Below are 17,632 nucleotides of genomic sequence, written 5' to 3'. Positions count from 1 at the left end.
GTCAAGACCCCAGATCGGCTTATATGGCAGCTATATCAAAACATGGATCGTTATGGCCCATTTACAATCCCCACCTACACTAATAATGAGTATTTGTACAAAATTTCAAGCGGCTAGCTTGATTCCTTCGAAAGGTAGCGTGCTTTCCATAGACAGACGGATATGGCTAGTGTACTTAATTTTTTGATATCCGAGGAGGGTGAGCAGAGACTGCCCCTTACCTCCACTTTCAAAAACGCCAGATTTCGGAGATGGGTGCACCGATTTAAGCGACATTTTTCAAGCCAACTTATTGGGGGTACCATAACATGAAATTGGTATAATATTTTGAGCTCAACCAACTTGGGGGTTCAACGCCATCTCAAAACCCAACCGAACGGACATGTTTACCGACTGGGACAATATGGGTATCAAATGAAATGTATTTAAGAGCAGAGTACGAACTTGGCATAAAAATGTCTACCTTAGTGTCGGGGAGTCCCCCACCACCAAAAACATCACCCAACAGGACACATACCGCTTTGGGCAATATGGGTATCAAAAGAGAGATATTTAAGAGTTGAGAATGTACTTGGCATAAAAATGTCACCTTAAATGACGAGTATGGGTATCAAATGAAAGGTATTTAAAAGTAGAGTACAAATCTGAGATACAAATTTATTCCTTGATGTCCTGGGGCCTTCCCATCCCCCAAAACCCCCAGCAGGACATATTTACCGATTGGAACAATATGGGTTTTAAATTATAGGTGTATAAAGTTAGAGTAGAAAGATAATATAAAAATGAATTACTTGGTGCCTAAGGCGCCCCCACTGCCCAAAATCCCTCAATAGGGCATATTTACCGATTGGGACAATGTGGGTATCAAACGAAAGGAGTTTGAAAGTTGAGTACACATCTGTCTATTATTTACACGTTATAATAATTTTATCCAAGGTGTCTACGGAGCCTCCCCGTCCCTAAAACCCCCTTAAACAGGCATAAAAGTCAAACGTCACAAATTGGGTATCAAATGAAAGGTCTTTGGGAAATGACACATTTGCGACAGAGTCTGGTACCATCCCACCAACTAAATACCCTTCAAAGGACGTGTATACTTCACAATGGGTTCATATCTCTTCCTTCTGGGTGTTACAAACATATGCACTAAGTTATAATACCCAGTACCACAGTAGTGGTGTAGGGTATAAAACGGCTGATTGAGTATTCCATCTGTTTCTGCCGGTGAAGGTTTAACGAAAGGATAAGCAATAAGCATATATGTATTCAGAAAAACAAATTTCGTTACTAAGAGGAATATCGATACGATAAATAGCAACCGGAGAATGAGAAACCGGCTCATTTCTAACCGATTTTCCCAAAAAGGTCGCTCTTCATTCAAATGTTAGCCACTGAATTTGGCTTATATTTGTATACTACTCTCATAGATATATACCACCCGAACTGCATTTATGAATGCATATCATATTTCCCCGATATTTTCCCCATCTAACTTCCTTCAAACTACTTTGCACTTACATTCACTAAGTATAGAGAATCAAAAGGATGGCTTTGCCAAGTCAATGTGGTGTAGTTTGGATCAATAATTGTCAACAGTAATTTTTTATTACAAATTATGTTAATGTTAGTATTCTGTTGTCATTGAAACTCCAAGCCAAAAAATGCATAATATTAAAATTTGGTAATATTGGATCTTTGCCTTCTCATGGACATGCATACAATGTACGCAAACTACGGTTGACCTTTTCAAGCAATTTCTGTGATGTAATGCACATTACAGTTACCGACTAAGAGCCGCAAAGCGTAAGTCGTAAGTAATTAGTGCAAATATGGCATGTTGGTAACATTTTAGCTATGGCAGGATTTCACTGCACACATAAGTGCAACTAAGAATAATTATTTTGCAAGGCCAAAAACCAATGACAATAATTTTAATTAATACATATGTACAGCACCAGAGATCGTCTGTCGAAAACTATGACGTAGACGATATACATTTCTGATGTAATATGTATGTATATTCCTATCCGTATATAAAACCTCCCGGAAAACTAGGTTTTGATAGAAATTAAATTATTATTTCATTAATCTCCCCAAGGGAAGAGATACGGGCTGTTTTGTTGATTACAGAAATGAAATAACACACAGGCGGATTAGACACAAAACAAACACACCATTGGTGAACATTAAGGAGGTTGGTTAGGCCCATCTTCGGCACCTCACTGTTATCAATAAAGCCTTTCAGTTAAGCGATTTTCCTTCTCATGGTCATACAGCCTGCATGTCCTGGCTTTGGGAGACTACTGAAAAAAAATGGATTTAACCGGAAAGCATAAAGAGTAAAAATTGCAAATTTTGCCCATGAACATTCCAGGGGCAAACTTCTCACATATCAATGAATGCAGTCCGATTCATGTTTAAGCTCAGTGATAAGCGGCCTCATTTTTATAGCCGAGTCCGAACGGCTTGCCGCAGTGTGACACCTCTTTGGAGAGAAGTTTTACATGACATAGTACCTCACAAATGCTGCCAGCACTAGGAGGGGAAAACCACCTCAGAAAATGTTCTCTGATGGTCTCGTCAGGATTCGAACCCAGGCGTTTTGCGTTATAGGCGGACATGCAAATAAAGAGTATTATTATTTAATTATTAATTATTTAAACATTCGCGAATTTACAACTTTGGGGCCACCAATGTGCAAAGGTCAGAAAATACACGTGTCTTCAAATCCTGATAAGAATATATAAACAATTTTTAAGCAGTTGTCATCAAGTGTGGATTTGCATTTCAAATACGTTGCATTTCAGTCCAATACCGTTCTGATCGGGGACGAACCGGATTCCTGTTTGGAGGATTTTTGAAGGTGAGCGTCTCTACCAAAGACTTGACGCCAAATTTGGGTATCCGATTCTCATTCTACTCACAATTACCTTTCCTTTTGGCCCTAGTTCCTTTGCCAATGGGGTATTTGGTTAGGGATATTCTAACATCGTCATTCAGTTTGTAACTCACCGAAATATTGATTTGAGACCGAACAAAGTGTCATCCGTTTTTATACCCCCCACCATTGGATGGGGGCATACTAATTTCGTCATTCGTTTTGTAACACTTTGAAATATTGATCTGCAGCCCCACAAAGTATACATATTCTGAATCGTCTCGACATTCTGAGTCGATCTAGCCATGTCCGTCCGTCCTTCTGTCAAAATCACGATAGAAGTCGAACGCGTCAAGCTAGACGCTCGAAATTTTGCACAGATACTCACTATTGATGTAGGTCGTTAAGGATTGCAAATGGGTCATATTGGCTAAGATTAGGATATAGCTCCCATACGAGCATAAACCGATCTACCGATTAGTCTTCTGGAGCCCCTGGATGCCGCAATATTCGTCCGATTTAGCTTAAATTTTCCAGATTGTGTTCTATTATGACCAGGCCACCGTAGCGCAGAGGTTAGCATGTCCGCCTATGACGCACATTTGTGATGTACTATGCCATGTAAAACTTTTCTCCAAAGAGGTGTTGCAATGCGGCACTCTGTTCGGACTCGGCTATAAAAAATAGGCCCCTTATCTTTGAGCTTAAACTTGAATCGGACAGCACTCATTGATAAGTGAGAAGTTTGCCTCTGTCCCTTAATGGAGTGTTCATGGTCAAATTTGCATTTGCATTAAGCAAATTAGCAGATAAATACCTCTTGGATTTTTACTGATTGCACACACAGTGTGGCGTATTACAATAGCAAGTTAAAATTACTTATACGACACCATATACCCAGCAAAATTTGTTGCTTCCAAAAATGTAAACAAAATATGATTTTAGGGGATCTCGATGTGCTCCAAAACAGCACCAAACGTTGTGATTTTTAGCACGGATCTGTCGCCAAAAAAAGCAACAGTTTTTCTATCATCCTTTTCGGCGAATTTTATTCCCTTTTTATACCCACCACCGAAGGATGGGGGTATATACATTTTCCATGAAACACTTGGAAATATCTATTTCCGACCCTATAAAGTATATATATTCTTGATCAGCGTAAAAATCTAAGACGATCTAGACATGTCCATCCGTCTGTCCGTCTGTCTGTTGAAATCACGCTACAGTCTTTAAAAATAGAGATATTGAGCTGAAATTTTGCACAGACTCTTTTTTTGTCCATAAGCAGGTTAAGTTCGAAGATGGGCTATATCGGAGTATATCTTCATATAGCCCCCATATAGACCGATCCGCTAATTTAGGGTCTTAGGCCTATAAAAGCCACATTTATTATCCGATTTCGCTGATATTTGGGACAGTGAGTTGTGTTAGGCCCTTCGACATCCTTCGTCAATTTGGCTCAGATCGGTTCAGATTAGATTATTTTTAGATATAGCTAGTGTACTTATTAGTATTTGGTCCAAATCGGAACATATTTCAATACAACTACTATGGGACATAAGGTATGAAATTTTCAGCGAATTTTGATGAAAGGTGGTTTACATATATACCCGAGGTGGTGGGTATCCAAAGTTCGGCCCGGCCGAACTTAACGCCTTTTTACTTGTTTGTTGCTGTTATGGCTTAATATTTTCAATTATGTTTTTTAAGGTTTACCAAATGAGATTTAAGCAAGTAAGAGCAAGCTAAGTTCGGCCGGGCCATATCTTACATACCATCCACCATGGATCGCATTTGTCGAGTTCTTTGCGCGGTATCTCTTTTTAGGCAAACAAATTTTATGAGAATTGCGCCCTCTAGCGGCTCAAGAAATCAAGATCCAAGATTTGTCTATATGGCAGCTATACCAGGTTATGTACTGATTTGAACCATACTAAGCACAGTTGTTTAAAGTCTTGGCAAAACACCTCATGCAAAAGTACAGTCAAATCAGACGAAAATTGCTCCCCCTAGAGGCTCAAGATGTCAAGACCCAAGATCGGTTTATATGGAAACTATTTTTAAACATGGACCGATTTGACCCATTTACAATACCAACCGACCTGCACTATTACAAAGTATTTGTGCAAAATTTCAAGCGCCTAACTTTATTCCTTAAAAAGTTAGCGTGCTTTCGACAGACAGACAGACATGGCTAGATCGACCTAAAATGTCATGAGGATCAAGAATATATAAACTTTATGGGGTCTTAGAAGCATATATCGAGGTGTTACAAACAGAATGACGAAATTAGTATACCCCCATCCTATGGTGGAGGGTATAACAAGATTTTAGGAAATGTTAAGAAAAAACGCAGAGTAAAATCCACTTGAAAGGAAATGACCATAGAAGCTTTAAGTGGAAAATCGACCGAAAATTCTGCCAGAGTATGACGAAACCCGTTTAAAGCACCTAGCTCAAATAGTCAAAAATAGGGTACAGCGTACAACCAAGAATTTGTCACTTTGAAGCTACTGCACATGCAATTCATTCATAACTCCCCCAATTTATATTTTTCTGAAGATGTAAGAAAAGAACAAACTTCGTCTCTTTGGAAGTACATAAAATACTAGTCTTTTAGAATAACTCCGAATTTATTTTGCTGGCTAGTGATAAACAACTTTATAAAACTTAAAGTCTTCATTAATACCAATACTACCAATGTCTAATTTTTATTCTTTGTTTCAGTATTGCAGGTCTATGAGAGATCAAATTTTGGACAGCTTTTGTCATCGTGATTTTAGTATAATTGTTGTCGGCAATAAATATGATACAATAAGTGAAACACAAGCAAATTCACAGGTGAGTCATGCTAATTGTCCATTAGCTCATTAATTAATTTAAATCTTTAAATCTATCGACAAAAAAACACTACCATGGAACACAAACATTTATAATCATTTAGTTGTTATTATTATTAATTTTTTTTCTTCTTTTCCTCTAAAAAATAAGACCATTTCCTCATTAACCAAGTGCTTTTAAATTTGAGCAAAATTTATATACCACTCCAACATAATTTTTTTATTTACTGCACTTCTTTATGAAAAATGCTTTCTTTTTATTTTGCAGGAACTAAAAGACATTTCAACTTTAGTACGGAAACACTGGCGCTGTGGCTATGTCGAATGTTCTGCACAGTAAGTATTTTGCAGCATTTCTCATCTTACTCTTTATTTCTTGTTCCTCACAAAATGTTTCACATTGGGATGAGAAAACATCGTATTCCTTTTTTCATAGCTTGGTACTGTTGCCAATTGGTACCCCCCAAAGTGTACAAGTTAAAAGTTTTATATGTTAGTAAATGGCTTTCCAGTTTGCTCAAATGCAAATGTGTGAGGGCAATATTTATTTTATTATACCCTACACCACTACTGTGGTACAGGGTATTATAACTTAGTGCATTTGTTTGTAAAAGGAAGAGAGATAGACCCATTGATAAGTATACCGATCGACTCAGAATCACTGATTCGATTTAGCTATGTCCGTCTGCCTGTCTGTCTATCCGTCTGTCCATGTTAATTTGTGTTCAAACTACAGTTCGCAATTTTTATCAGATCGTCTCCAAATTTGGTATGGCCATGTTTTTCAGCCTAGAGACGAAGCATTTGAAATTGGTACAAATGGTTCAGATTTAGATATAGCTCCCATATATATTGCAGTAATACAGCAATCAAATAGTCATTTGCTAACCGATTCTCTCGAAATTTGGCCATAAGGGGTTTCTTATGACTCTCGCCATTATTGGTGAATTTCATAGAAATCGGTTCAGATTTGGATATAGCTCCCATATATATGTTCGTCCGATTTGCAGTAATACAGCAATAAAATTGTCATTTGTTGACCGATTCTCTCGAACTTCGTCAGGAAGGATTTTCGCCCTGTCAAGGAATATGTTGACCAGTTTTTATAGCTTTATAGCTCCTGAACTCTTCTATGCTTCCTCATGTGGAATGGTTTTTACGGACCTCCTACTTATAAAGTCCACATTGTTTGTGCTTGATCAATACGCATACTGTCCTACAGTTTATTGTTATATATTAAATTCGAACCTTGCAGTTAAACAAAACAAAACAGGCTTTAGGTTAGGTTAGGTTGAAAAGAGAGTGCAGATATTAATCGGTAACCGGTTTGTTGTGCGCTCTAAGAACTGTAAAGTAACCTCTAAAAAGAAAATTTTAGGTTAGGAATTTCGTGCCACTTACAAAATTCCTAACTGTTTTCAATACCACTCCCCTAAGTTGGTTCATGTCTGGTATTGAGTCTCCACCTAAGTGCCGTTATTTGTTAGACGCAAAGCCAGGCAATGACAAAGGAAATGCTCCCACGTCTCAACATCTTCCCCGCATGCCCTACACATGCGATCACTTGCCGCACCGACTTTTACATAAGTGATCTCGTAGTCCTATGTGTCCCGTGATGAGACCAATAGCTATACTGACTTCCTTCTTACTTCCATTCAGTAAAAGGCTTTAAATTCGATGGGCCTAAAAGTATTTGATGCGGCACAATGTACCCTGCAGAGCTTAGATATGTACGAGGGCCGCTCCGTATATTTCTGATCTAGGCAGCACAAAGTGTTGCCAGGTGCAATCTAACATTTCCATTGGAAAGTTCGACATTTTCTAGCATAACCGTATTCAGAACATTTTAGCGTACGTGCATCTTTTGTGTAGATTATAGGGACATGAAAAAATTAATTTTGTAAAAACAAGTAAAAAACGCATTAAGTTCGACCAAGACGAGGTTTACCTCGGATATACATATTAACCTCTTTGTCTATTTTTGATGTGGCTGCCCATCAAAAATAGACAAATCTAGGCCACATTTAACAGGGATGTTGTAGAGTCTAACACTGCTCATTTGACCAAATTTCAGCTAAACCGGAAAATAGATGCATCTTTTATGGGCCAAAGAACTTACATCGGTATATATGGGGGCTATATCAATAATCTAGGCCATATTAAACAGGGAGTCATCTCACTGTGACAAATTTCAACCAAATCGGTTAATCGGTTCTTGGTCCCATAAAAGACACATTTCTTTTATGGGACCAAGAACTAAACTCGGCAGATCGGTCCATAGGGGTCTCTATCAAGATGGATGGAGAGTCCGTCGTACAAAATTTCAGGCAAATCGGATAATAATTGCGACCTCTAGAGGCTCAAGAAGTCAAATCCCCAGATCTGTTTATATGACAGCTATATCAGGTTATGGACCATACTTGGCACAGTTGTTAGATATCATAACGAAATACTTCGTGCAAAAATTCATTCAAATCGGATAAGAATTGTGCCCTCTAGAGGTTTAAGAAGTCAAGTCCCAAGATCGATTTATATGACAGCTATATCAAGTTATGAACCGATTTAAACCATGCTTGACATATTTGTTGGATATCATAACAAAACACGTCGTGCAAAATTTCATTCCAATCGGATAAGAATTGCGCACTATAGAAGCTCAAGAGGTCAAGACCCAAGATCGGTTTATATGGCAGCTATATCAGGTTATGGACCGATTTGAACCATACTTGGCACAGTTGTTGGATATCATAACAAAACACGTCGTGCAAAATTTCATTCCAATTGGATAAGAATTGCGCACTCTAGAGGCTCAAGAAATCAAGACACAAGATCGGTTTATATGGCAGCTATATCAAAGCATGGACCGATATGGCCCAGTTACAATACCAACTTACCTACACCAATAAGAAATATTTGTGCAAAATTTCAAGCGGATAGCTTTACTCCTTCGAAAGTTAGCGTGCTTTCGACAGACAGACGGACGGACGGCCTTGGCTAGATTGACATAAAATGTCGCAACGATCAAGAATATATATACTTTATGGGGTCTCAGGCGAATATTTCGAGTAGTTACAAACAGAATGAAGAAATTAGCATACCCCCCATCTTATGGTGGAGGGTATAAAAAAATAATTGCTATGTTATTGGAACAATATCAAGTTATGGTTCATTTCGGACCAAAGAAGTCATTGTGTAAAATTTTAGACAAATCTAGTAAGAATTGCGCACTTAAGGGGCTAAAGAAGTAAAATAGGGAGATCGGTTTATAGGGGAGCTGCATTATGCATTAAACCGATTTATGCCATTTTCGACACATATGCTAAATCGGATAATAATTGCTCCCTGTAGAGGCTCAAGAAGTCAAAACCCCAGATCGGTTTATACGGCAGGTATATCAGGTTATGGACCGATTTGATCTATTCTTAGCACAGTTGTTGAAAGTCTTAATAAAACACGTCATGCAAAATTTCAGCCAAATCGGATAATAAATGCGTCCTCTAGTTGCTCAAGATGATCGAGAGACTGGTTTATATGGGACTAATATCAGGTTATGAACCGATTTCGACCATATTTGCCAGTCGTAACAGAACACCGCATGCAAAACATCAGCCAAATCGGAAAAAATTGCGGCTTGTATGAACTCAGGAAGTCAAATGCGGAGATCGGTTTATATGGGTGCAATATCTAGTTATAGACCGATTCCGACCATACTAAACACAGTTGTTGGAAGTCAAAACAGAACACCACATGCAAAATTTCAGCCAAATCAAACGAAATTGGGACAGTTAAGGACTCAAACAAGCAAATAGGCGTTAAGTTCGGCAGGGCCGAACTTTGGATGCCCACCACCTCAGGTATATATCTAACCCATCTTTTGTCAAAATCGGGTGAAAAATGCATACCTTATGCCCCATAGCAGCTATATCGAAATATGTTCCGATTTGGACCAAATACTATAAGTACAAGTCAATGTTCAATTGTGTATAACAAAATATGGGTCTTATCTGAACCATATACGACACGGATGTCGAAAAGCCTAACATAAGTCACTGAGTCAAATTTCAGTGAAATCGGAATATAAATGCGTTTTTTATGGCCCCAAAACCTTAAATCGAGAGATCGGTCTATATGGAAGCTATATCCAAATCTGATCCGATCTGAACCAAATTGTAGAGCCCAACACAACTCACTGTTCCAAATTTCAGCAAAATCGAATAATAAATGTTACTTTTATGGGCCAAAAACCCTAAATCGGCGGATCGGTCTATATGGGGGCTTCGAACTTAACCTGCTTATGGACAAAAAAACAATCTGTGCAAAATGTCATCCCAATATCTCTATTTTTAAAGACTGTAGCGTGATTTCAACAGACAGACAGACGGACGGAAGTGGCTAGATCGTCTTAGATTTGTACACTGATCTATTGAATAGAATAGAATAGAATATATATTCTTTATAGGGTCGGAAACGGAATGACAAAATGAATATATATAATATGGGTATAAAAATCTAATCGGGAGATTGATAATATGGGAGCTATACCAGGTTTAAGACCGATTTGAATCCTAGAAAACACAGTTGTTGGAAGTCCTCAGAGAACACTACATGCATTATTTCAGCCAAATCGGACAAAAATTTCGGCTTGTAAGGACTCAAGAAATCAAATTGGGATATCGACCGTACTTGGCACAGTTGTTGGAAGTCTTACGAGCACTTACACCTCGGCTCAAACAAGTGCCTTTTCGACCGGCCAAACCGTCGAATTGATGTGTCATCCGCCATACAGCCCTCACTTGGCAGCCAATGACTTCCTTTTATTCCCGCACATCTATATATACAAACCAGTAAGGAAAGGCAAAAGTCGGGCGGGTCAGACTATCTAATACCCCACACCACCGAGAATATGTACTTCATCCAATACATGGAACTTATGTTGAAATCCATTCAGACTTAAATTTTACATACCTATTGAAATATTGAATATTGTAAGATTTTTTGCGATAGAGCCTTAATTGTCTTAAAGGGCCATATCGGATGAAAGACATATGTCGGAACTGTATCTATGGATGCCACCGTGGCGCAGAGGCTAGAAGGTCCGCCTATGACGCTGAAAGCATGGGTTCGAATCCTGGCGCACCCATCAGAAAAAATGTTCAGCTGTGGGTTTCCCCTTCTAATGCTGGCAACATTTGTGAGGTACTATGCCATGTAAAAACTTCTCTCCAAAGAGGTGTCGCATTGCGGTACGCCGTTCGGGTTCGGCTATATGAAGGAGGCCCCCTATCATTGAGCTTAATCTTGATTCGGACTGCACTCATTGATATGTGAGAAGTTTTCCCCTGTTCCTTAGAAAAATTTGTATTTGTTTGTATATCTAAATCTGGACCGACTTTGATTAAATTTTGCACACGTATTGGGACGTTAAATAAAATGTCTCATGCAAATTTTTCACATTGGATGAAAGATATATATGGCAGCTATATTTAAATCTGAACAGATGTTAATGAAATTTTGCACACGTACTATAAAAACATCTCGTGCAAATTTTTGTAAAGATCGGACCAAAACTGTGTTTTCTACAGCCATAAAGGCCATATTGGTTGAAAAATATATATGGAAGCTAAATAAAACAACTCATGCTGAATTTTGTAAAGATCGTACAAAATTGTGGTTTCTACAGCCTTAAAAAACCATATCGAATGAAAGTTATATATGGATATATATGAAAGATATATATATATACAAATTTACAAATATCATTTCTAGAATATTTATGGTAATAAAAGATGCGTAGACTTAGATACAGATGGTTTGAGACTGGGTTAACATGTGTGCATTAGGGTTTACTCTGCGGAACTGGGACTGGGACTGGGCTTAGAAGGTTGTCCGATCACTGTAGTGTCTATCAAGGGGAGATCCGTCTGATTTATTTTTTAGCAACTCATATGGGAGATTCGCGGAATACTATCCCAGGAGATTCGTCTCGAAGACACAACTCCTTACGACGGGAAATTCGTCTACGACTCTTAGACGAGCTGGCTCTTGATCATAACCTTTATCTAGAAGATTCACGGAAGATTGTTTGGCGTTCAAAAATGTTTGCAGAGTATTACTCTATTTTCTTTTGTCTCTGAGATATGGTTTGCTTTAAGATAAACTTGACGATCTTTATGTTTATGTTTAAATTTGTTTGCACAAGGAATGCTCTTAGAAACTCTCCACTTTAATTTAAAGCCGGCTCATGCCATTTTGCCACAACACATATGAATGATTATAAAGCAATGACTTGTAAGAGAATCGTTGCGAAGGGTTCATCCAGAAAATCAGTTTATTTGTCGCGTTGGCCGGTCTTCCAAAGATCATGAAAAACAAGTAAAAAGACATTAAGTTCGGTCGGGCCGAACTTTGGATACCCACCACCTTGGCTATATATGTAAACCCCATTTCGTCACAATCCAGTGAAAATTGGATAACTTATGCATACAAATTCGGCAAGCACATTGAGTGGTCTAATAAATATGAGTCACTGTAGAATTTTGTATTTCAAATTGCAACAAATCGGGTAATAAATAAAGCTTTTATGAGCTTCAGACCCTTAATCGGTATATGGGTCTATATGACAGCTATATCTGAATACATTCCAAACTTAACCATATTTGGTTCAGATGGCGGGTGTCCTAAAACTACTCACTGTTTCAAATTTCAACGAAATCGGATCAAAATAAAGTTTTTATGGGCTTCAGACCCTTTATCGGCAGATCCGTCTATTTGGCAGCTATATCTAAATATAATCTTGCTTCAACCATAGTTAGTTAGTTAGTTAGTTAGTTAGTTAGTTTGTTTGTTTGTTTGTTTGTTTGTTTGTTTGTTTGTTTGTTTGTTTGTTTGTTTGTTTGTTTGTTTGTTTGTTTGTTTGTTTGTTTGTTTGTTTGTTTGTTTGTTTGTTTGTTTGTTTGTTTGTTTGTTTGTTTGTTTGTTTGTTTGTTTGTTTGTTTGTTTGTTTGTTTGTTTGTTTGTTTGTTTGTTTGTTTGTTTGTTTGTTTGTTTGTTTGTTTGTTTGTTTGTTTGTTTTCCGCCAGATCTCGGAGATGGGTGATGCGATTTAAGCGAAATTTGTTGTGCTCTCATATAGTACCCTAAAAATAAAAATTTAATATCCAAATTTCGGATGGGGTACCTAGGGGGGCCTCCCCACCCTAAAACCTACCAAACATATATTTAGACCAATCACGACAATATGGGACTCAAATGAAAGGTATTTACGATAAGAAAACGTATCTGATATCCAATTGTCCGACCAAGTGCTAGGGGTACCACCCCAAGTTCCAAAACACTCCTAAATCGGACATATGTACCGACCATGGCAATATGGGACTCAAATGAAAGGTATATGCGAGTAGAATGCGAATCTGATATCCAAATGTGGGACCACGTTTCTGGGGGTCCAACCCTTCCCAAAACACCCCCCAAACAGGACTTATTTACTGACCATGGGAATATGGGGCTTAAATAAAAGGTATTTGAATATAGAATACAAATATGGGCCAAGTGTTTGGGGGCCGCCTCTCATCAAAAATATCCCCCAAAGGGCACAAATTTACGATAGTAATTTGTATAGGGCTCAAATGTAAGGTCTTTGGGAGTAAAGCACAAATTTGATATCAATATTCGGGGAAAGTGTCTACGGGGCAACGCCACCCGCACACCACCACCCAAATAGTATTTTCTGACTATTGAATTATGAGGCTCAAATAAGAAGGTTTTTAAAGTGGAACACGAATCCGATATATATTTTCAAGGCCATCTCACTGAGTGGCCGCCCATCCCCCAAAACAACCCCCAAGCCTGTCATGTTTGCCGACTATGGAAATATGGGGCTCAAATTAAAGGTATGTGGGAGTAGACAACGTATCTGATATCAACATTAGGGGCCAACTGTCTAGCTAACGTCCCACCACCATACCAAACCCCAAATAGGACGTATTTGCTCACCAAGACAATTTGGGTCTTAAAGAGAGTGGAACTAAATATTCATAGTTTTTAGGTCCTTTTGCAATAAGGTGTTTAAATGAGATTAGAAAACGAATTTGATATCCAATTTTGAGGCCAATGGCAATTTGGGTTCAAATAAATGATATATAGACATATGAGAATAGAGCACGTTGCTGATATATTTTCCAGGCTTAGGGTTTGGGGGACCACCCCTAAATCGGGCATATTTACCGACCATGTCAATGTGAAGCTTAAATGAAAGGTATTGGGGGTTAGAGCAAGAATTGATACCCATTTTCGGGACCAATTTTCTGGGGGTCTACCCCTTTCCCGAAATACCCCACAAACAGCAATTTTTTAGTAACCATCGCAATATGGGGCTCAAATAAAAGTATTTGGGAGTAGAATACGAGTTTGATATCCAAATGTAGGACCATGTATTTAGGGCATCACCCCTTTCCCAAAACATACCCAAAGGGAAAAAATTTTCGACCATGCCAATATGTGGCTCAAATGGAAGGTATTTGAGATTAGAAAACGAATTTGATAACCAATTTTGTGGCCATGTGTTTGGGGGACGCCTCATCCTGTAAACTCCTCTTAAGCCAATGGCAATATGGAGTTTAAATAAATGGTATTTGAAAGAAGAGCACGATGCTGACATTTTTCAGGGCCAAGTATCTGGGGGACCACCTCTCCCCCGAAAACACCACTAAATCAGACATCAAGAGAATATCAGGCTGAAATAATTTATTTTAAGAATGGAGTACACCTTACATTCGAACTTAAATTCGTAGACCAATAAAGATCATATGGGATACAGATAAAGGCACTTATATTGGTGTTACTGTTAGTCAAGTTAGCATGGTATTTCACTAAAAGATCTTTAATTGTCGAAAATAAATATTCCAAGGAAACTTTTGTTCCATATAAAGTAAAAGAAAGCGCAGCGGAGCGGGCCCGGGTGTTGAAGATAAAAATACCTGTAAATTGAAATGACTTTTGATGCAAATGAATTAGAGGCAGACAATGTGTATAACAAAATTTCACTTAACCCTTTAATTTATGTTTACGAAATGCTTTATATGGTTTAAAAAGCGACGACAGAATAATTTCACCCAAGAACGTTGTGACTAGGGCGTACACTCTACCGTGTCCTTCCAAATAATCGAACAATTGAAAATCGATCATTTTGGCCCTACTTGGCCAAAATAGTATGCGATTGTGATGAGAATTTTTGTTTTTATTGAAAAAAGGAAATCAAATAAATCGGATCCATTTGGCCTATTCACAATTGTTAACACTGTTAAATATCGTAGTAAAAGTTATGATCTTATATTCGTTTATCTCATCCCATTGTGTGACAACACAACCAACTACCATCAATACTAATGTTCTATACTTACAAAATATTTTCTTGTTTCTTTTCAATCTCTTTCTGCGTCTGACACATATGCTACCCCAACAAAACAACAGATACAACTACAAAATTGGTGATGTCTTTCGTGAATTAATGGGTTGTACCAGCACTGGCAGTGCCATTGGCACAGATTTTTCACAATCAAATAGAAATAAAGGACGTTGTACAATACTTTAGCAATTGCTGCATAAGTTTTTTAGTACCACATCAATATTTTGAACTCAAAATGAAAAAGATATACAACAAACATAGAAAACATTGTCAAGCCACATCAAAGGAGAAGAAAGCATAGACAGATATAGGTGAAAAGCGTCATTGAAATCAATCAACAACAACAACAACACTTAATATTACAAACAAACATACAATACTAGATATTATAGCCACAAAAAATGTTTTTAGACTAGTTTATCTGAAATTGAACACAAGAAAAAAAAACAATACACTGTAAACTAACTCCAAAAAGTAATGCAAATTTTGCAAACTTCTCTCATTCAAACTTGAAAAAAAAAAAAAATAACGAAGAGAGAGTAGATACGAGTACTTTATTTAAAGTTAATACAAAATACTTAAAGAATTTTTTAGATAAGCATATGATGATGATGAGGAAGAAGAACAATGAAAACTTATAAAGGATTTCCCTAACAAACGCAGGTGGAGAGAGTCGTTGCGAATACTGCCGCTAACGGATGCAAAACTAATTGTGAAATATACCCCTAAAACTTAGCATTGTTCAGTATCATGGTGTTATTGAAAGGGCATAGGAAGAAACTATCGGCAATAACATAGAGCCTATAGAAAAATGTACTAATCAATAATAACTTTAGAAATATTCATTTGCAAAATGAATTAAAAGAGGTTATATAGAATCTTAAAGAATTTACTGTGAGTTCTCTGTTGATGATGACTCAAGCATTAGTTTTTCAAAGCCCCCAACCAATCCTCCCTCACACCAACTACATGCATAATGTTGCCACTACATACATTTTATTGTGAAAACCTATTTATGGTATTTTGTATTATAATCAAAAGCAAAACGGAAAAATGAATAACAAATGAATTCAATAATATATCCCACCATGGTTTACAATATTTAATGCCACACTTATGTGGTTTTTGAACATACAGGACTTTTTATTTGTTTCGTTGTTTGGTTTCCCTTTTCGATAATGTGAAGCAATAATACTCCCATTATATAATAATCAGCGAAATCTTAATGCCACATTAGACAAAGAATCGATAATCCAACATTTTAGGAAGATTAACAAAATTTTAGCATTATGTACATGAAAAACCGATAATAAATGAACCTAAAAAAATTAATTTTTAATTATAGAAGAATTATAATAACAAGTTGTGATCATTCCCAGTAATTATAACTCAAAAATATGGACATATGGTATAACAACATACGTTGATGCATGAAGTATACGTAGGTAGCTTGCAGCGCCCTATGGTCAAAGTGATGCACACAGTTTGTGCTATCATAATAATACTTCTTTACGAGATGTGTCATTCTATATCATCCCTTTCGTTAATGATACAAAGATTACTTGACTTTGTTTCGCGGTTAAAGATGCTCTTTAGTTGTTTATATACTGATAGAAAAATTTATATTATTGCGAAACCATACGGTATTGATAGTGAAGCAATCCGGTATGGTATCAACACAATATCACCTGGTAAGGATCAAATTAAAAACGATATATACGGTTTGGACCTTATATCGGTAGATCATAACATATGGTAAGTATATCCAAATACAGTCTGATCTTGACCAAACTCAGTACAAAAATATTATGTGAAAAATTTCAGTTCATTATTTCCATTTTTAAAGACTAAAGCTTCATTTCACCAGACAGACGAACAGATGGACGCATGGATAGTTAGTTTGTCAAATTTCGTAACAAAATAATTTTCGAACCGCTATAACTTTAAAACAAATGAACGGATTTAAAAACGCCCAAAAAGTTTTCCATGTAGATTTTTTTAAACTTTAAAACTAGCATCACAGTAAAATGGTATTAAGTTACGACGGGCCGAACTTGGGATACCTACCACCTCAAATACACAGTGGTACAGATATGTCTACATACCCTTTCATAAACAGCAGTTACGTAAACTGACAGTAACTTAGGTAGGATAAGATTTAACACTAAAAGTGTTAACTAATTATGATAAATTTTTACCATGGTTCCGATAAACAATTTTATCAACTATAGAAATTTGGCGTAAAAATTTTTTCCAACAAAAGTTTCGTTTTGTGAAACGTCTTTTTTGAGTAGGGTATGTAGACTTTTGGACTTTTTAAAGCGATCTGAATGGTTCAAAGGTAGGAACTAGAAGGCATCTTCCTTCTTCTGTTCCTGAGGTATCACAATGGACGAAAACGTCTAAGTGAGTCTAATGGCCACTTAAACCTAACCTAACCATGTAGACTTTTCTGTGTCACGGTTTATATTAACCAAATATCGTCATAGTACTGTGAAAAATGCCTCATTT

The 17,632-nt window shown here is 37.2% G+C and overlaps 1 protein-coding gene across 1 annotated transcript in view; it reads left to right on the top strand.

Moving 5' to 3' along the window:
* Positions 1 to 17,331, top strand: part of LOC106087613 (ras-like protein family member 10B) — a 29,074-nt gene extending 11,743 nt beyond the window's left edge. The window contains 3 exon segments of the mRNA XM_059363530.1: positions 5,606 to 5,719; positions 5,987 to 6,054; positions 15,187 to 17,331. Of these exon segments, the coding sequence (XP_059219513.1) occupies positions 5,606 to 5,719; positions 5,987 to 6,054; positions 15,187 to 15,307 (303 nt within the window). The 3' untranslated portion in view covers positions 15,308 to 17,331.
* Positions 17,332 to 17,632: the final 301 nt, after the last annotated feature.

Source organism: Stomoxys calcitrans, chromosome 2, assembly GCF_963082655.1.
Source record: "Stomoxys calcitrans chromosome 2, idStoCalc2.1, whole genome shotgun sequence".
Taxonomy (NCBI): domain Eukaryota; kingdom Metazoa; phylum Arthropoda; class Insecta; order Diptera; family Muscidae; genus Stomoxys; species Stomoxys calcitrans.
Note: the sequence above shows the minus strand (reverse complement) of the source record. Positions and strands in the feature narration are given on the sequence as shown.